The 21,508-nt window shown below is 37.1% G+C and overlaps 1 protein-coding gene across 1 annotated transcript; it reads right to left on the reverse strand.

Moving 5' to 3' along the window:
- Positions 1-4,442: 4,442 nt before the first annotated feature.
- LOC140153114 (protein yippee-like 5) lies at positions 4,443-15,625 on the reverse strand. Its single transcript, XM_072175750.1, has 2 exons — positions 15,506-15,625; positions 4,443-9,890 (listed from the first exon to the last, which is right to left on the reverse strand). Exons 1-2 carry the CDS (start codon positions 15,566-15,568, stop codon positions 9,495-9,497), a joined length of 459 nt encoding a protein of 152 aa, XP_072031851.1. The 5' UTR covers positions 15,569-15,625; the 3' UTR covers positions 4,443-9,494.
- Positions 15,626-21,508: the final 5,883 nt, after the last annotated feature.

Raw genomic sequence — 21,508 nt, forward strand, 5'->3', positions numbered from 1 at the left:
CGCAAGTGTGTAAACAATATTCAGTACCAACTTTTCAATGGTGCACTACATGTTGGTTATGTTTAGCGTAAATCAAAACTGATGATATAACAGTCAAAGCATGTATTTTATTGTTGATATTGATCATTGCACTGATTTAATCATGACACCAACAAGCACTAAATTTGGCTTATTATATTTGTTAGAAAATGGAAAAAAGAAATACATTTTTCTGCAAAACAGAACAATTTTGGCTGTAGTAAATAATTGTCATTAATTTGGATCATAATATGATTATATTCGAGGGTGCACTTTTCACAAGAGTACATCGACTGCTGGTAGCGCAAAACTGTCAACTGCTAACATAGGCGTAGATCCAGGGGAGGAGTTAAATATTTTGCCAGGGGGGATGGTCCTACAATCATCCCCCCCCCAATGTGGGTTACTGACCAAATTAACCTCATATTTGGCCATTTTTGCACACGTTATGCATATTTATTCTACTTTTGCACCATATTTCATCAGTTTAGCTTCAGTATGTGTACTTCTTTGTGTGAGCGGTGCTGGATTCACTATACTTCAACAACAAAAATTTCCATCCCCATCCCCCAATGCCAAAAAGATATCTACGCCACTGACTGCTAAGGCTGCTTGGAGACAAAAATGTTAACCATCTTTGTTTAATCTAAGGAGTTACTACCTTTTTTTTACTCCAAGCAGCCTCAGCAGTTAACAGTTTGTGCTAAAAAGCAGTCAATATGCAAATATCCTCAGTTTCAGTTTAATTCAATAGACTTTCTGATTTATGTTCCTCTTGCATCTGGTCTTTTATTGTCCCTCAACATGAAAACAAAAACCTTTTTCAGATTCATTTGAAATCAGAAATAGTATCATACATATTACGAATGGATGCAACAAATGTTTCGTTGCATAAACGTGCATATGAGACTAATAATGTCAAATGTATGGTTTTTGAAAGTGAGGGAGATTTACAGTGTTTCTAGAAGTGTACAGTATTCATGTCACAGTAAATAAAAACACTTGAGATGCCTTACAAATGATGAATAAAAACAATAGTCCACAAATTATTGGACTACATATATAATAACTAGAAAACTATATCTTTGTCTGTTTGCTTTATAATTGGAGTTTTTGTTTGTGTAATTATTAAATCGGGGGAAGTGCCATTATCCTATACCATTTTTCACACTGATGTGGCAGTGACGGCAACGCGTTGAAGTAGCTGCAGTCACGCTTTGAGTGAATGCTAGTGATTTGAGACTGCGCCCAATCACAGATCCTCGATGCGCACTGACGTTACTGCCACATTAGGGTGAAAAATGGTATAGCTACGAGCATGACCTTGATGATCTTTCCCAACATGCTGTTTTTTGTATCAAACATGCATTTTAGAGTGCCTTTAGAATTGGGTTACCTTAGTTTACCTATAGTAGAAATTATATTTGAATGAACACGGCTGCCAACAGTGTGACGATTGTCCACGTACACTGTGTGATTAATGCCCGCCCCATGTATGTGTGTGACAGGGAAGTGAATCCAACCATGCCAACTCTCTCATTATTGGTTAGTATTTAAGGTTGTGCATTAGTGTTGTTATTTGAAATATGATCGCAGTTGGATCGCCTACAGCTGTTGGCAGCTGTGTTCATCAAAATGAAATTTTTGCTATAATTGCTACCCCTCCCTTTATAAGCACCCCTAAACTTTCACTAAAGTCAGTCAAATGTCCAAACCTTCCTGCTTTAATATGATAGGACGTCAATAGGAAAGATAGGTTGTTCCACTCTTACCAAAATCACCATTTTGATGGAGGGAAAACATTGGGATGAGGCTTCATTAAACAATTAAATATGTAACCTGCTCCCATGGAATGAGTGAGAAGACGCAAGTTGGGAGTTTCGAGACGTTCCAACTGTTGAGTTGCTGTTCTTTGATTGAAGACACCTGTATAATCGGAGGTATGTCCTTTGTGAATGGGCTGTACTTTATTCAATTCTGTCTCCATTCACCACTGCCAAATAGGTGCCAATACAGGTGTCTTCAAACAAAGATCATCAATTCAACACTTGGAACTTGCGACTTTACACTCATTTTGTGGGAGCCGGTCACATATGCTTGATGCTTGTAAAAAAACAATGAACCAATTAGGATTGCAAGATAGTCAATATGATGCCTAGGTTACCCCAAAATTAGATTTCACTGGTTTCAAAAATGGGACACAGCTGCAATAAAGCACACATCTGGAGGTTGATAACTGGGCAGATAACAATGCAGTATGATATTTTTGCCAAAAGCCTAGTAAAAGTGAACGTCTTTTTTATGTTTGCAGCCTAAACAAGAAATGGGGTTCTGATTGGCTAATTGAAACATCACATGAGCACCTCATTCATGCAAGCAGAGTAGCATCATGTGACACTGGCGTGACCTAGTGATGACCAGCTATAATGAAAGACAGATAAAAAGAATTTAACGTGTCTGATATCACTGTCAATTACGATCCTTGATTGGTTTACACAGGTTAATAGCGCGTAAAAGGAAGGCCGATTTATCTGGTGCCGATCGGAGAAAAGGAATAGCATAAAATGGCGAAAAGTATGTACTTTTACAAGGCAAAAATCCAACTTTTCTAGGCATTGTTGACATGGTGCCTTCGTGAAAGAAAGTTTCCTACTATAAAGACCTCACTTTTGAGATGGTTTGTATGTTTGAAGGTGCAAAATTACCAATAAGGCGCCTGGTTATGCCGCCGCATTCAGCAAGTCATCATCACGCAAACCATGCTCGAGTTTGATTGACAGATGATGTCAGATGTGATAAATTCTTTTTATCTCTGTCTTTCATTATACTACTGCTATAGGTCTTTGCAAAATACTGTTAATATAAATAAAGGTATCTAAAATTCTTAAAACCAAGGCCCCCAAAATACATGCAGAATATAGTAGAATGAGGGGGTGAAAGGATGCCTGCTTGTCCAATCAGGAATAGCTAGGAATACATTTGGCTTCTCAAATGACCTTGAAATTAAATTGGACAACAGAATATTAATCCAAACAAAAAGACATTTATCCTTGGATATAACAATTTATTCATTCATCAATTCATAAGTTTATATTTCAAAAATAGGATAGATAAAACAATAGCATATAAAAACAATGTTTGCATGCAACAATTAGCCTACACAATTAAGAATAGATTCCAGTGATTATTAGATATGATTTCTGTTCCATCAGGTGGACTACTAAAAGTGGCCTCAAAAGTATCATTACATAAATCACAGGCATGTACAATTTTCTCATAACACCATTATTTATTTCACCACTATGTTCACTTTTTCAAGAATTTACACCACTCCTCATCAGAGTCTATACACACATTAATCATTTCCCTTGACTGGAAATTCTTCAACAATTTAGAAACTTAAATTACAATTTCTTCTAAACAAAACCATCAAACTATTATAGTGAGTAAATTTTGGTTTTGCTTAGAAGAAATTGTATATTATTTATCTTCAAACCTGATGAATCTATTCAGTAATTTAGATACTTTTATAGAATTATTTTACCTCTTGATCTCAATACAAAAATATTTATCTCCGTAATTTTCCGCTGCTGCTACTACATGTACAGCCCTACGTACGGAGGTAATTTTTTTTGTATTGAGATCAAGAGTTAAAATCTTCCTATTGATTATCAATACAGATGAACTTTCATGCTCAAATTTAGATACTTCGTTGATTCCTGACCATGTTATATATAAGAAAAAATAACACGGTTGTAATACATGTATCATCAAGCTATGCTCATTACACGTGGTGATTGAACCAACTGCAGTTGTTGACAACAGGTATCTATCATTGGTACAATTACCAAATAGGGTGCAACTTGCTAGACTTGAGTCTAGTCCTCGTTTACGGAGTTTAGGGTTAGGGTTGGGGTAGGGCAGTCTTGTAATAAGACTAGTAGAGTTGCACCCTATTCGGCAATCGCTCCCTATCATTTCATGTTTACACAAGATCATTTGGTACGCATACATGTGAAGTACGCTCAATGAGGTAGAATCACAGAGTATTGACTGCAATTGGCGGATTACTAGTGTTGCGTATGGTGCAATTTTGAGTTGGTAATGGGTAATAATTATCTTGAGTAACCCACAACTGTTATAGAGGGCAGTATTTACACGTTATTGATGATTGCACTCACAAGCAGAAATTCATTTGATACAACTGACTCACTGAAAAATGAGTCATGCATGGAATGAACAGAAAATGGGCCAAGTTATCTTATAAATGAGAAGAATTTGAATTCAATGTACACCATATACCTGTAGCTATTGCTTGAAACCTATTAAAAGGAAAACAAAAGTATAGAGGTCGCCAGGCTTTCATTATGTTGTGGGTGGGGGGGTACTCAGTACAAATAACCATACGGGGTGTGCCTTTTTTAGCCTTTTGGTGTAGTAACTGGAGTCCTTGCCCCTATAATATACATAACTTTAGTTACCAGTGTTTTATTAGTTTTTAAGAAAAATGCAAAAATAGTCACAAATTTGAACATAAAATCAAATATTTTAACTAACAATGCAATACCAGTACATGTATACATACATTGTACATGTACTTCTAGTAATAAGAAACTGAAAAACACTGACAAAATGCATTTGCATTTGAAACATGCATGCACCATTACATTTTAACAAAATTCATTATTTGTAAAATGTACAAAATATACAGATTAATTTAAAATCCCATTAAATGTAATTGAAATCATTTGCAGGTGTTGTGTTGTGAAAAGACTAGTGATGATATAATAAAGAAAAATATAAGAAGTCATTCTGCATCAGAGCCACATCATCCAGGGCTAAAATTGACACCTGTTAGTGTATCCTGTCTAGAATTGCATACCATTTCATTTGGCATGCTCACATTGTATGCATCTGTAGCTGCTGAAGTTTTGTAACTGCAATTTGTAGGATTTCACTCGCTCCTGCACAGTTAATCACAAAACTTTCCCAAGAGTGTAATTAAAAACATACAACTATTATAAAAGTTACTGATAACGACTGCTCAATGCCAGAAGTGGGTAAGTGCAATAGCTGCCATGTGTAGATGAGTACAATATACTGTATGTAAATTGCCAAATGTTCACAGGGTAGCTATTGCACTTGCTCAATTATGGCACTGAGAAGTCGATAATGCCTTTAAACACAGCTGCTACAAAACAGTTTAACAAAGAACCCCAAAATCTATTTATATCCATATCTGTACAACGTCTCCACACCAGAATGGACAAAATAATTACTCCTAACCTACTGAAGTAAAACACACACAGCATGACAGTGAGGGAAGCATTTATAAATACATTATGGAATAGATCAAATCATGAGATGGTCAAACCAGAAAGGGTTTTTTTCAGTGTTTTAGTCAAATGTGTCATGGGTGAACATGTGTGGGGGTGAGTGCAAGGGGGTTTGTACACACCAGCAAACAAAGTACACATGAGAAATCTCTGCACAACAGTAGATGCACAGCAGCACAGGAACCGCTGACGTCCATTGTTCCTAGACAGTGTTTCTAGATGTTTAACTACATCAGCAAGCGTTATAGCCATACCGCAGAAACATGACATGTTGCCCGTGGTGATAGACGCTAAGTCAGGTACCGCAAACAGTGCGAGCGTACACAAAAGAAACTTCGCGCGTAATATTAGCGATGTCGCCAGGTCTGAACGCTGTACACAGGCGTCAGCTGAATTCTAATACGCACAGGGGGCACAGGCATGGAAAATTCCTATCTGTTTATTTATTCATCTATGGTTATAGCTAATGATAGCAGTTGCCTCAAGGGCTAGTTTGATATTACAATCTTGACCATGTCCACGATACTTAAAAAAACAGCTTACATGTGCGTGTCTACGATTGGATAGTAAGAACTCTATTGTGTTCTTCATGTCTTTGTTTGCCGGTGGTTACACATACATACGTAGAAGAGGTGTGCTGGAGGTACATGTACCCATAAACATGTCAACTTGATCACTTATTAATATCATAACATACAATTTAAAAAAGAATATTATGTACATCTTGAATATCACATGATCACATTAAAAGTATAAAAAAACACACTTATTTGTTTTACATACATGGTAAAAAGAAAATGAATAGGTAAATAATGTGCTTGGAGCAGGCATGTGAGGACTAAAACTGGACCGAAATATATCATGACAGTATATCAAGAAAATCATCCCAGACACTGTGAGAACACCTGTTACATTTTAGTTCAAATTGGGCTATTCCATGTAAAATCCACACTACCCCTGTAGAAGATTTAGCTAAAGTTTTCTACAGAGGGAGTATAACTATAAGTTTCGAATAGAATAGACAATTGGGTAACATTGGAATACTAACTCCAGTTGTGGAAGATATAGGCAAAGTCATAATACAGAGGGAGTATGTGTTTCAAAATGATTAACTCTGACCAATTGCATTTGAAAAATATACTCCCCTTGTGGAAGATATTGGAAATATCTTCCACAGGGGTAGTGTGGATTTCAAATGGAATAGCCATTTAGCTAGCTGCAATGAATATACAGTTGAACATAACATAATTATTCATAATCTCTGTAGCTGCAATTCAAACACTTGTAACACACTGAAAGCTTAAATTTGAGTTTAACATGGAATGCTTATGGAGTTCTACCCTTTTGTCACTAAAACAAGTGACATGCTATGTTTTGTTTTTATTTTTAACCTGATTATTTGTCATGGGTTGTGGGTATACAATTGTAACAGGTCCTGGGCATTCAGGTAACTGTCAATGCAAAGTCATTTTGGCACATATCCGATAGTCTACCTCGCCTCAAGTTGAGAGTAAAGCCATCTTGGATTTTGCAGTGGCAGATTCTAATTAATTAGTGCCTACATTTGCGCGGTTGGTTGCATCACCAGTGTACATTATGTACCCTTCTATGTGTATGTACAAAATGTAGATGCCTTGCTGGATTCGGTTATCGCGCTCAACTCAAATCTGCCACTGTGAAAGCCAACATGGTGTTACTCTCAACTTCAGCAGAGACACAGTATAACTTGTAGAGGATCTTAACAAGTAATACAAGTATTTTACAACCACTGTTTGATATATTTCCTGAAGACCCACAGCAATAGGCCTATAATTAAAGTACAACCAATTTTACACAAATGTGATGTGATCAAGCAAAATCAGTCAGAAATATTGATTTTGAGATACATTGTAAATCCAAACAACAGAAATATTTCATTTTGTTTCCTATTGTTTTGGAAAATGTTAACTGTTCATATCAACAAGTTATCCAATTTCAATTGGGTTTCTGCAAAATGTAGCTTTTTCAAATGCTTTTTACAATCTGAAAATGAATATATCCAACTTCAGACAGATTTTGCTTGATCACACCACAAATAAGCAATGCATCATTAGGGATGAAGTGGGCTTTATTGGTCTATCTGCTATAATCTAAGACCAAATTAATTTGCGTCTGACGTCCTGGCAAAGGCGCTCCATTAACCTTCAATCAGTACATAAGACAGTTCACTCATACTAGAAAAGATTTGAATTTTTACTATAACTTGGGTCAAAATCTCATACAAGATTTTTGGTGATATCTGCCATGGTTGGCAATAGCATCATATGTACACGACTTATCACAAATTTCCTACTTTTGTCTATTTCTGGAAAATGGAAAATATAATAAACAAAATGAGCTAATTTCACAGAATTAAAACCAGAGAACCAGGACTCGACCGCCATCTTGATACAGGCATGGAGCAAAAATTGGGGGTATTCGGTTTCCCTCGGAATGCGTGTGAGGCATTCGTTGTCTCGGCAAGCGCGACATGGATGATGGGCGCATTTGAGAGACGCACTTGATGCGACCTGCACGCGAGTATCAAGACGCTTCAGATGAGACGCAGAGTTGTTTTCGTTCGTCTCCGCGCATTGTCGGCAAGGACCCGAATACCCCCAATTTTCTCCCCATAGCTGACGGCGCGATTGTACGTAGCGGTATAGGGAGTCCCGGTTCTCCTTCTCTAATTCTGTGGCTAATTTGCCCTTTGCACGGATCCGCCATCTTGCTACCAAAACAAGGTTCTCCCTGCAAATGCATGCGCAAAAACACACTTTGCAGGTAGAACCTCATTTTGAGATGATCGTGCAATCGGCGAATATAACACTCTGTAAATCAAGTTAATCAACCCTATTGAATTGTTACATTGAGAGCCAAAAGAGTCTACATCTGGCATGTATCGGTGAAAGCCTGACATTGAATGACAATTGACATCTATGAACTTGATGTTACACATGTTTGTGCATATTGTACATTATCAGCACAATGCATTAAATGCAGAACACAAACAAGATTTAAAATCAAAGTTTCTAGGCACATGCTGAAATGATCCAGAGGTACACTATTTTGCTCTGCAGAAGTTAAATGAAAACATGGCTGAGTCCATACTGTACTAACCAGTCTGGGAGCTGACTTAGCAATCACCCAGCAAACAGGGAAAGTCTGTTTTCTAAATCACACAAGATGCAGGGATGCAAGGTCCATATGCACAAAACTTTAGCCCAGATCTAAAATAGCACCAGGTGTGAAGTTAGACCCAGGTTTCATTCCGGTTTCATTCATAGACCAAGCATAAACCAAACAGATAAAGACCAATCACCAACAGGCAAAGTCCCAGGATCACCCATTAATAAGGGCCAATCGTTCCATGAAGTGCAAGAGACAAAACTGTTACGCATATACCCACCACATATTTTTACGGTCTTTCGTATAAATACGAAGACACGCAAAGTTCTATCGTGTACGCATGTTGCGTGCATGATTTGTTACACACGGTTGATCAAACGATCGACCCTGATGATATGCACGAATTTTCAGCATGCAAAGTACCGGAACTTTGCCTGTTGGTGAATGGTCTACATCTCTTTAGTTTATGAGACCAAATTTAGAGTTTGACTCGGTCTAGGAACGGGAAACCAACCACTTTTGTGTATGAGACTACGACTTAACTTCATGTTGTAAAGTACCTGTATGCACAAAATACTACTTTGTACCCATTAAGGTAGAACCAACATGAAATGTTTATATCCGTAAAACAGTTTGCTTTCAATGTGCTGTCTTAAAAAGTTGCTGCCCTGTACACAAAATGATGCCTCTCTTGGATATAGAAAAAATGTAGCAACTTTATAGTGTCCTATGCAAAACCCACATGCCTCAGCACACTTTACACTATGTAATCATAATGACATCCATCAACCTGTGGGGTTCCACCATGGTCTCCTAAACTAGCACCTCAGAAAGCTACCACGTGTAATCCTCTTCCACCTTCTGTGCATTCTTCTGAATCACTCCCATCAAAAAGTTTCAACCTGCGGCAGCTCACGTCAAAGCAGTAACATTACGTATTAAAAATATATATTGTCTTATAATATCTCTGCAAACTATAGTATTTCCGTAGGATCAATTGTCGTTTCCTTCTTCAATTCCTTCGCTCTCTGTGATCAAAGCGCGCTCTAATATAACCTTGCCTTCTTTGTATCTCTGGCTTTCCTCTGTGGCAAACTCGTATATCCAGCCTAATTTTTCATTGCAGTTCTTACAGAATACATCTCGTACCATGTGTCTACCAGTGAGCATGACTCTGTCCTGGACATCGCTGAATTTAAGGTTTACAACTTTCTTGAAGAGGAATGCTCTACCTGTAGATCCTGTAAATCGTGTTGACATCAATTCTGATCTGTTTGTAAGCACTGTGTCACAGTTTGCACATGAAAACAGTCTTGTTCCTCCTATATGTTCTAAGAAAACTCGCCCCATCTTGGTTGCACTAGCTTGCTGTGATAGCTGTCGATAATTCTGTAAAAACAAATGAAAAGATACTGTATTTAGAAGGATTTAAACATATTCTTGTTCAAGAAAACAATATCTACAGGCCTGGAAAACGAGTGGAATTGAGAACTTCATGGAAATTTGGTGTTGTTGGGAGGAAAATTTCAGGCTTATTACAAAAGAAAAGAACACATGTGAGTCCTCTCTCCTCCATTGTTTACCTCTATGTGTACTTCTCCATCAGTTTGTCATCAGGTGTAGCGCTAGAACAAAGTGCTCCAGAGTCCGCAGGTACCCCCAAACTTGCAGAAAATCTGAAAGTAGGGGGTCCGTAGTAGAGTTTGGTGAGTCAGAGTTGCACAAATGCAGCATAAATAGTATGTCTGCAGTAGCACTAGATTGAAAAGCTGGGGGTCTGCAGGGACCCCTGAACTTACAGAAAATTTTAAAATAGGGGGTCAGAACTGTTTTTTGGTGAGTCCGGGACCCCAAAAAGCAGCCTAGCACTACCCCTGTATATATCCCTCCCTCGTCTCTCACAGACCCCTTGTCTCTCATTGCTTTTTCAGAACTCTCTCTCCCATTCATTACGTTTTCTATACAATTTGTTACTTTAGTATTTTTCTGTGAGTCAGTGACAGTGGCACTCCTTTCTTTGGGCACTCTGCAAGTCGCAAGTGTTTGCTCAAAGCACTGGCACACGCACACATTTTAAAAGACATCGTAAAGATGCACACAAAACAGCTGCCTCAATGTGTTGATGTTCAGTGGACTGAAGCCAGGACTTTTTCAGAGGGGGAAATGGGGCAAGGGAACTATCAAGAGGGGGCAAAATTTAATGAAAATGGAGGGCAAGAGTTCTCACAGGGGAAACAGGCCCGTAACCAGGATTTACTTGGGGGCTGATTTTGAAAAAGTGGACTTTTTGTTCAATATTTGGACCTTTTTGGATGGAGAGGATTTTGAAAAAGTAGATTTTTTTTCCAAGATTTGGAGCTTTTTTGACCAAAAGGCATAAAAAACCCTATTTTTTCGCTCGCTGTGCTCGCAAATGGGACTTTTTGGGCCTTTGGTGATTTGGGGCCATCCATCCCTGGTTAAGGGCCTGCAGAGGAAGCTCCCCCCACCCTCTTTTGCCATGCCACTGTTTATGTTACTGACTTTCCAAAATAAAAGTACTTGCATAATATTTATGGTGGTTTATAAATTAACCAGAACAAATTCAATGATATGCAACAACCCTGACTGCAAATTCATCCTGTCAGGAAATGTTCAACAGCAATGCTGCATACTCAAGAGCAATAAGCATACATCATAGGCTAGCTGCAGGCTTTAACCGGTACATTTTCCTTCACAGCACTGTAAACAGAATTTGCAAAACTTGTCTAGAGGCTGATTTTGTTTGTCACTTTTTGGTGCCATAAATTGGTTTATGTATTAAATTTGTTCATGGTATCAAGCGCTTTGAGCTTTTCTCTGTGATTGTAGCGTAGCAGAGTTGTAACAGGCTCAGAATTTTGTTTCACAGTGCGAGAATCAATCTTGATTCTTGCAGAATAAATTTGCGGGAATCATTTGATTCTCGCAAATCAGCTTCTGTGCAAACTGCTTTGCGAGAATCGATTCTCTGATTCACGCCAAAATTCTGACCCTGTTGTAACTAGGCATATATACTATTATGATTTTAATTAAACTATTATTAAACTTACTAAGCCTCTTCAACAAAATAAAACAAAACAAAATGCCTAAAAAAATCAAAACTTGCAAAATCACCAGTACCAAAATGTTTTACCCTCTAGAAAGCATTTTTTAAACAAAGAGCAGCCAGAACAAACAAAATCACAATAGACTCACAATGTCCCAAAATGCCAATGAAATTTTGAAATTTTACAGTCATGTGATTTGTATATTTTATATTCACACAACTGCAAGTGCTAGAGGGCTTTACAATCAGAGATATGGCAACAGGTAGATGGAAAAAAATAGGAAAAATTGCGAACGGAGCAAGCGGAGTATCGCGCCTCACAGCCGGGGGTACTCCAGGGGTCTGCTTAAGGGCCCCTGGTGGGGTCCAGGGGCAACGCCCCGGTGGGGGTGCCGGAAGCTCCTGGATTCTAATGTTTTCAGACTCCTTTTGACACAATAAATGATGGCAAAAAATGGCCTCCAAGGTAGTTCTTACTTAATCAAAAATTACTTAACTTGAAAACAGAGACACTTACAGGGATAAGAACTGCATCATGGGATAGAGCTTTTCAAAATAAAGCTTTACTGAAAAAATGACCAGGGCTTCGCCGTCTCCGGCAGCTTTTCAGAAAAGCAAGCCGCGGAAACTAAGTACATTTTTTCCGGCTTTGTAGTGTCCCTGGACCTAGAACTAAATGCTAGGATCATTCATGGTTGACTTATTAAAAAAAAATGTTTGTGTTTTTTAAAATGTAGATACAAATTCAATGCATTTTGAAATCATTAATATAGTATGACATGAATACAAATGATCACTTTTCATATTAAAAACACAAACAGTTTTTTTTTAATAAGTCAACCATGGATAAGTATTGTAATTTTTATAAATGCTGTATTATTTTCATTAATTACTATGTGTTATTATGTATTCAGCGCCTAGAGGCCGCTTTGTGTGCAATAGTGCGCTTTTAATAAATTTCTTCTTATTATTATTATTATTATGAATATTATGAATTTGGACACTTCAAAACCGATTTTTTTAATTTTTTTTTTTACAATTTCTGAAATTCTGAAAAATCGGAATTCCGAATAAAATCGGAAAATTGGCATCTCTGTACAATGAATTCCATGGATTTGTTTAAAGTCAAGGAACTGAACTACACATTAACTAATTAATGTTTCAAATATACCGGTACCGGTACATGTATATAATTATACTACCAACAGATATAGCAACTGGGCATCACAAAATGAGAATTCCATATTGCAAATTTAACCTTTGTGTAGGGGTGCATACGTAGCTGAAGTCCCGGGCTGAAGTATCAAACAAGCTAAATGACTGAATTGTGTCACTCAAAACAAAATGCACATCAATCCGGCCATCCAGACTTTACTACTATGGTGTCCCCACACACAGGCACACATTCTTTCATCCCTCCAGACTATAGACCAAATACTTCCCTTCACATTCAATACTTCCAGCATTCAACGAAAAAAAAAACAGAAAATAAAATGTGCCTCTCATCTTTCTAATATTTAAGGCTATTTGTATGTCTCAGCTATGCTGACATGACACTACATTTTATCCCTCACACTCTATAGTTTCAAGTGTAACACCATGTTGGATTTTGCAGTGGCAGATTTTGAACCGTGCACGCTAACCTAATCCAGCGGGGTATACTCATGTGTAGAAGGGTCATCTGTCTGTACGCTGGTGACGCAACAGCATAAACGCACCAAAAACATGGGAAAATCCTGCAAATGAATCTTTCCTTATTCTGCACAGGAAGGGTATAGAGTAGACTTCTCCGTAGTCCACTTGCCAATTGTGCACTACTCTGGCTATTACATTTAAGCTTAAAACTCTGATTTAATTAATGAGTGCACAATTGATAGATTTTCACAACTGATCTTTTCAGTCACCGTACGCCCTCTGTTTGTTAGCTTCCCAAGTGGACTACTGACTTTGCCTTGAGAGTTAGGCCAATTTCTGGCCTAACTAAAATTGGTGATGATGTAATGCATCTTTAAAAATAAATCTGGCTTGTGATTGGTCGCCCAGATCTCGTTATTGTTTAAATCCTCCCGACGCGTACGGGTACCATTATAACTATACATGGTACACAACTATCTAGGGAATGCTTGGCGCTTTTGTGCTGGTGGATGCACGTATGTATCCTGCTCTTATTGTTCTACCATGCTTAGTCTTGTGGTTAGATTTTATTGATAAACAAGTATGATTGACAGTGTGTGAGTCCGGGTAAAGTTCTGCTTAAAAGTGAAAGTCCATAGTCGGTTTTTCGGATAATAAACTGGCAGATTCTAAAATTAGAATTGTTCAGTATTGAAGTGTCATTATAATTATGCCATTATGATATGTTGCATTCAATAATATAAGCCTCGTAGGGCCTATACTTTACTTTTACTGTCACAAATATAATTATATAGCCTAAACTTTTTCATAACCATTTTATACTAGTATTTATGTACTAAATATCAGTATAATTTCGAGTTCAACTGAATGCGTTCATCATGATTAATAACATTTTTATTTATCAAAAATCGACTATGGCATAGTCTAGGTATAGAGCTGCTGAAATTGATCAATTTTCCTTAAAATTTCCTGAAATCAGGAAATTTCCTGAAAAGTGGTATTTAAACAGAATGACTTGAATATTTGGGTACAAAAACTCATACTCAACAAATTAAGAGGTCACATTCTGAGATTTGATTATCAATCAATCAATCAATCAATCAATCAATCAATCAATCAATCAATCAATCAATCAATCAATAAATAATAAAATAAATAAATAAATTTCTGCTCCTTTTAGTTGAGCACTTTATCTGTAGTAATGGTTTCATCCAAGTTTACTATTGTTGTAAATAAATAAATAAATAAATAAATAAATAAATAAATAAATAAATAAATAAATAAATAAATAAATAAATAAATAAATAAATAAATAAATAAACAAACAAACAAACAAACAAACAAACAAACAAGAAATAAATAATACCGGTTCCATAATATTATTTAAGTTCCAAATATAAACCCAATGTCTCTACAATACCTTTCACAGTCGCATCCAGTTTTAAAATTTTACATTCCATACTAAACATTCATCAATGTCACTTACATTGTTAGTCCAGGTCCTCCTGTTAATTGCTATGTCCAACAAATTTGAATACAATATACCTTTTGTTTTAAAGCACCAAAGGGCAAATATCCTTGATCCATCACACTAAGCCTTTGACATGACTACATATAGATAGGATTTGCATTTATACAACGAAAATTGCCTGCAACCCTTCCTTGTTGCCAAGGCTAATACTATTTGTACATAGCCTTGGTGTACTGTCATTGTATGCCAATATACTCAATGCAATAACACTGAATCTGTATCCAATGCATCGCATCTCATGATCAGTAGCTATATCGCATCCACACATATCCCACTATAAACGCAATAGCCATTCATATCAGCCTCCTGCTTTTATCACCAACATGACAGGACAAGTCTGCAGAAGCAGTGATTAGCAACGGACAGACTAACAGCATTTTACATACTACGGTCTGTTGATATGTTTACGCTAGATTGTCTTGGATGGGGTCAAAGCCCTTGGGGATGTCAATAACAAAAAATGTAAATTATAGAATGTATCCAAACTAAAGTGACAGTTGAATTTTGTAAAAAAAAAAAAAAAAAAGTAATATAATTGTAAACAAAATTAATGATCTGGATTTAACACATAAGAAATTTAATTGTTTTTAAGTGGTCACCATCCTTGATGCATATTGCAGACTGAGGATAATACCAAAGGGGTATTAATATTTACCATGTAAAAGTACGTAAAAGTAGCAAACATGGGTCATTCTCATAAAACACACACACAAACAGCATTCCCAACGACAAAAATTCACTCTTTGACGACTTTACCTAAATTGTCCTTACCTGAATTTGTAATAAAAAGCACTTGTGTTTCTTTTTAAGTGCAAATTTTACCACAGCATTCATATACCAGCAGATTGTGAAGTTTTCTTACACAGAGATATTTGTTTAAAACTCAACAAATATGTTCATCATACATGTACTCTGACAGTCAAACTATCCAACCAACAAAGCATAAACAGCTCTGCCCAGGAACACTTTGATTGCAGGTGTGTCTTATAATTATGGCATTGTAACACACAGGTAGGCAGAAATTACTCACCAACCACAATCACCAGTGTGTAATCAACATTGAATGCTGTGGTGTTTTGTATTCAATGTATTGCTATATTAAACCAAATTTTTCACATCCTTTTTAATTTCACACTTAACTTGACGCACAACAAAATACTAATGGCCAAATTTATTAGTATTTAGTGTGCAACCACCAGTACTGAAGTTTTAATTTTAGAAAAGAAACATTGCAAAAGTAGAAACTTTTGTGCTACATATGTTAAAGTTCCAAGCTGCTACACAGAAAAAAAATGTGTGAAATATATTCATAAGGAAACTAAGAATTGTGATTTTAAGAATAAGCAGCAGTAAAAATTAAATCATATGCTACATGTATTTGTGATTCCCACTTTTAGAGTGAAATAAAATATATTAATTTCTTTTTTTCATTTTTCAATGACCTATTATGCATGTATCCAATACTCATATTGAGTACAGGATTCCCATAAATTGCCCAGATTCCTTACATCAAAAATCTTCATAACAATTTCAATTCTCTCTTGTTTTACTTAAAATTACCATTTTAACTTTTGAATCAAAGTTGCATGAAAATATTAGCTTGTAAAAAAAACTTTGTCAGTTCTGTGTACCTTTTATTCTTGGTTGCACTTGCCTGCAGCCAGCTGGTACACTTGACCCCAAACTAAACTGCACAGGAACTTGGTTGTGTTTTTGTCCTTAGACAGGTGGCAGGCAGCTCTAACTGGGTTTGGTGTAAACACGTACTGAATAGATCGCTGGTTAGCTTTTCAAAATCATTAAACCATAGCGCAGATCTGAAACACAAGCAAAAAGAAAACATTCCTATACAGTGGTACATCTGTTTATAATCGTAAAGATAGATAGATGCATAGACAGATGATTTATTTAAATGCACTTGCAGTAAAACTGAATTGCCACATATTTACAAAATATAAAAATAAAATACATATTTTAACACACCTAGATATAAACATGATAAAAAAAAAGAAAGTCGCTAAATCTTGTTCGCGAGAGGGCTCCGAGATGATTTGACTTTCAGCTCTGATTTATTTGTCCCCTCAGAATTGGAAATTGGGTCAAAGTAACGGCCTAAACCAGAGCCATTTCGTGGACCATTTTTACACAGTTATTACGTGCGCGATGTGAATGTTCAATGCCATGCCTGACACAGTTTTTTAAACATGTTTAACATGACAGGAGGCACGGGCTGACATGATGGGAGGTCGTTGATCATGATAAAAAAATGCGATATAATATGTATATCTCCATAAATATGTAAAAATGAAAAGCAAAACAAAGGGGTTTTATTTTTTTTCCAACAAAATTGTAAAAAATAGGACCCTCGAAAGGGGGGGGGAGCACAGGCCTGGTGTGCCCATGCTTGGATCCGCGAAAAACAAATAATTTTCCAAATATTATTGTTTTGCAAATGTCATATTTTGTCAAAAATACCAACAACCGTATTTTCAAAATATTAGGCCTACAGGGGTCCGATGGCTCCCCCCCCCCGCCATCAACACATAAAGTCAACTTTTCAGGGGAAATTTTAAAATGTAGCCAACATGTTAGCTCGAACTGGTTCAAGAGAAAAAGAGTAAAACCGTTATCACACTCCCGTTTACTAACTGCTCCCGTTTACTAAACGCTCCCGTTTACTTAACTAGCCGGGACCTGCGCGAAGCGCGGGTCTCCCGCTAGTTATACATAAAAGAGGTAAAGGACAACCATTTACCAACACTTGTGCACTAACGCTCCAAACAGTAAACTCCCCCACTACTACCACTCAGACTCCTAGCACATTCACAACATCCACCTTCACACACACCCCAACATGCAATCGCCATCAAACGTGGATGCTGTTTAGGACTATTTGCAAACGTGGATGTCCGAATCCGTACTCAATCCATGTACCATAGACGTTTTTCGCCATTATTTTGTCTTGTGTGTATTTTTGTGGTTATGGAAATTAAGTTTTAACCTAGTAACTGTGGATGTTATCTCTCATAACGATAGAGGTCACATTTCGCAAAAACAGTATATACTTCCATTTGCGGTCGTTTGCAGACCTCCAGAAACCTAGGACGATCCCACATTGCAGCTAGTGGTCCGTGGTTTGAATGTGACATGCGAATGTGTGTCCTTGTTTAAACACCTACATGTACGCACCCCACCCCTTACATGTAAACTTATATACACTCACACTCCCCATACACCATCACCAACAACACCCAAATCCAACTTCACACGTCGCTCAACGCACAACCACCAAACTCGCCCCTTCTCACACACACCCACGAAACACCCCCCCCCTCCCCCACACCCCCCCCTAGACCATTTACTCCCATCAGGTTTACAAAAGTTTACATCATAATCAGGCACGTATCCAGGAATTTGTAAACTGAAAAGCGCAAACGAGATTTTTGTCCAATACGGGGTGGCCGCAAAGCGGACCATTTTGGCACTATTATATTATGTAAAATTGTAGTTTGAAAAGTCGAAAATTTGTGAAATGAAGGCCCAATTCATGCTCAAATTTTCACTGTTATTGAATGAATTATTGCTTTATAAATTTTGCAAAATGAATACCCAATTGAAGCCATTTGGTTTGCGATTTTGACACTATTATTGTGTACAATTTTAGAAAAAGTTGTATTGTTTACTATTACTGTAGGCATAATTATTGCCTAAACATACGAGCGTCTAATACAGTAGCGAAAACGGCCACTGAGTTGTTTATCCATACGCAGATGCAGTGTTCGATTTTCATCTATTTTTTTTGTGTAGCAAAAATTGCTACTCACTATCAGATTTGAGTAGCAATTCCAAAATTTTGAGTAGCAGTTTGTTTTCACCATATTTTATCGATTTTTTTGTATTTTCTTATCTTCTCACAGATTACTCAATCCCAGTACTCAATGCTTAAAAAATGTTATGCAACTGCAGTGTTGCAGACCGAATGTGGTTCAAAATTCGGCACCTAAACTTCCTAAGCTGATTATCGTGTGCTATTTCTAAACGCAAATTTACCTTCACTAATCAAGAGAAGTCCTACATTTTTGAATAGAGGAAACTCACTAATTTATTAGCTGAAGCATTAAAATAATGTGAGGAATCTATGAAATCCTAAAAATCTTGTATAATTTTGGAAGATCAAGGACACACGATATTTCCATCTCACCACTGAACTATACACCATATAAACAGTGCTACTTCTATGACGTCATAAAATTAATATGCACGTTTTTAGTTATCTGGTAATACATGGAAGTTTGTAACACAACACGTCATGGAAATATATTTGCATACAAGGGAGGATACTGTATTTAGTTTAATGGCGTAAACATCACGATTTAGGGACTTTTGAGTCATATTTTTGTGGATTATTTTCTTGGAAATAGAATTTATGGAAACATTTTTGACTTCGACAAATTGCAACTTGCAAATGATGGTATATCAGCGTGGTTCACGATCGCAAGTAGGCATTTTTCCCCAATTTTTGGGATCGCATTTTTTGCTACTGGTCTGTGTAGTGAGTAGCAGTTTGTAAAAAATGACTCGCATTTTGCGATGCGAATCCAGGTAAATCAAACACTGCGCAGATGGTGTTTGAGGGGGTGTTCCCCCCCAGAAGTTGAGACATTTTGCAAAATGAAGGTCGAATTGAAGCTATTTTTTTAATGATTTTGGTGCAGGCATTTTTACACTATTCATGCTTTCAACAAAAAAGGGCCCGAGTTCAATTTACAAAATGTTAAATGTTAGGGCCTACACTGGTCCACTGACACTTTAGGCCTATAAGACGTGAGACTCGCAATTACTAAAGCATTCATGGATCTTTCTTTCTTTCTATCTTGCTCTTCTCTTCTCTCCTTTCCTTTTTTTTGCCCACTCCTGTAATGTATGCCATAAACTGTGCCAAATTGGCAGACATTTCATTTTTTGCATTTTGGTAAATATATTATACATCATTTTCTCGGTCATGGTTGTTCTATCTAAATTGCACACCCACGTCTGTCGAAGGGGACACCCTTGCAAAATCCTTATTGGTTTGTACAGGGCCTGTCAGTTCAAGTCAATTTTCTCAGCACAGAAAATATGAATTTCTCAGCACAGAAAATACGAATTTTTGTAAATGATTTAAATTTGATTTCCCTGATTAGAAATCAAACTTTTGGAATTCTTTCATCCAGAGGTATTTATGTTAGGGGCTGTGCAATAATTAAGAGCCCTGGGGAAGGGTAAAATTGGGGGGGCAAGAAATGTTTGGCGAGCCGAAGGGGGGGGGGCAAGCAATTTTTGGCGATACATTCTTGGGGCGCTTTTAAATAAAACGCTCTAAAAGGCTTAGGAAAACTGTAACGAAATGCTATAATGCAAATTTTCCTGCTCGCTGCGCTCGCTACATGTATACATGTAGACAATATAAAGTTTGCAAATTTGGCATGTGCAAGGGGGAAGCAAATATTTTTTGGCAGGCCAAGAGGGGGGCAAGCAATTTTTGGTGGACCGAGGGGGGGGGGGGCAAGCGATTTTTGGCGAGCCATTTGGAAATTTTACCCTCTGGGGGTCATAATTATTGCACAGCCCCTAGTAATATGGCATGTTTTGTGATTTCCCATTGAGTGCAACGGTAAGTGTCCCTTCATGTCCGAGGGGGCAAGATGGAACAGCCAATCCTCGGCAAAAGTAACCAATGGGAAGAAGCGGTCTATCGCAAGTGACGTCATGCCGACAGAATGTAATTGTAAAATTGTATTGTAAAACAAACCAAAATAAAATTATAAAACAACTGAAATTTATAAATATACAAGACAACTTTGCACACTATTTCTCATCTTTTCTGGATTCACAATTTCCACATTATTCATTTGCATGCAATCACACTGAGTGTAAAGAACCAATTTATTGATTTCCCCAAATGCAATACATGCTATGTACATGTTCCTACCTGCAGCTCATGCAGTGTACAATACAAATGGCACAGCACACGTATACACTGCACGGACCTTTAATTTTTAGACCACAAATATTTTACTGAATCTCTCTCTTTTTGAATCAATTTTCAACAAACTATTAGTATCACAAAAAGCACAAAATGTTTCTTTAACATACCAGTGTATCATCATCACCGACGTTTTCTCGAATGAGCAAAAAACATCAATTTTCAGCAACTTCTCAATCCAGCTGATCGCGCCCTGCTGTTTCCTGTTTCTTCCAGGTTTCTTCGTAGATGAAAACAAATCATGACGTCACACGCGAGGTCGTGTCGACCAGGTCGATTGACAACACAGGCACGTGGTTTTGTCCAACCATTCACATGTAACCAACATTACATAACAATTTCTTTTGTCCACTAACTTTTAACCAATCACAATCGATATGTAGGCCTATAGATCATTTTATGACAAAAACATGGAATAATATTAAATACCGTAAAATGGGGTAACTTTGGGCACTTTTCAGAGTTTTTAAACCACTGCTTCCAAACAAAACCAATTTTATATCTAGTAATAATCTCTTTTTTATGACATTAGGGTTTCCTTCTATACACCTTGAAGTCACACCTTGAAGTTGAAAAAGATTTTTTAATTATTTTGTAAGGGTGCCCTAGGGGTTAAAAATAACCTGACCAAAGTTACCCCGCATTTGGGTCAACTTTGGTCTGAGTAGGCCTAGGGATTACATTTAATGAAGAACAAAAAATAATAAAAATGATCTTCGCTGTATAGGCCTATTATAGGCCCTATGGGC

Source organism: Amphiura filiformis, chromosome 5 (assembly GCF_039555335.1).
Source record: "Amphiura filiformis chromosome 5, Afil_fr2py, whole genome shotgun sequence".
NCBI classification, from domain to species: domain Eukaryota; kingdom Metazoa; phylum Echinodermata; class Ophiuroidea; order Amphilepidida; family Amphiuridae; genus Amphiura; species Amphiura filiformis.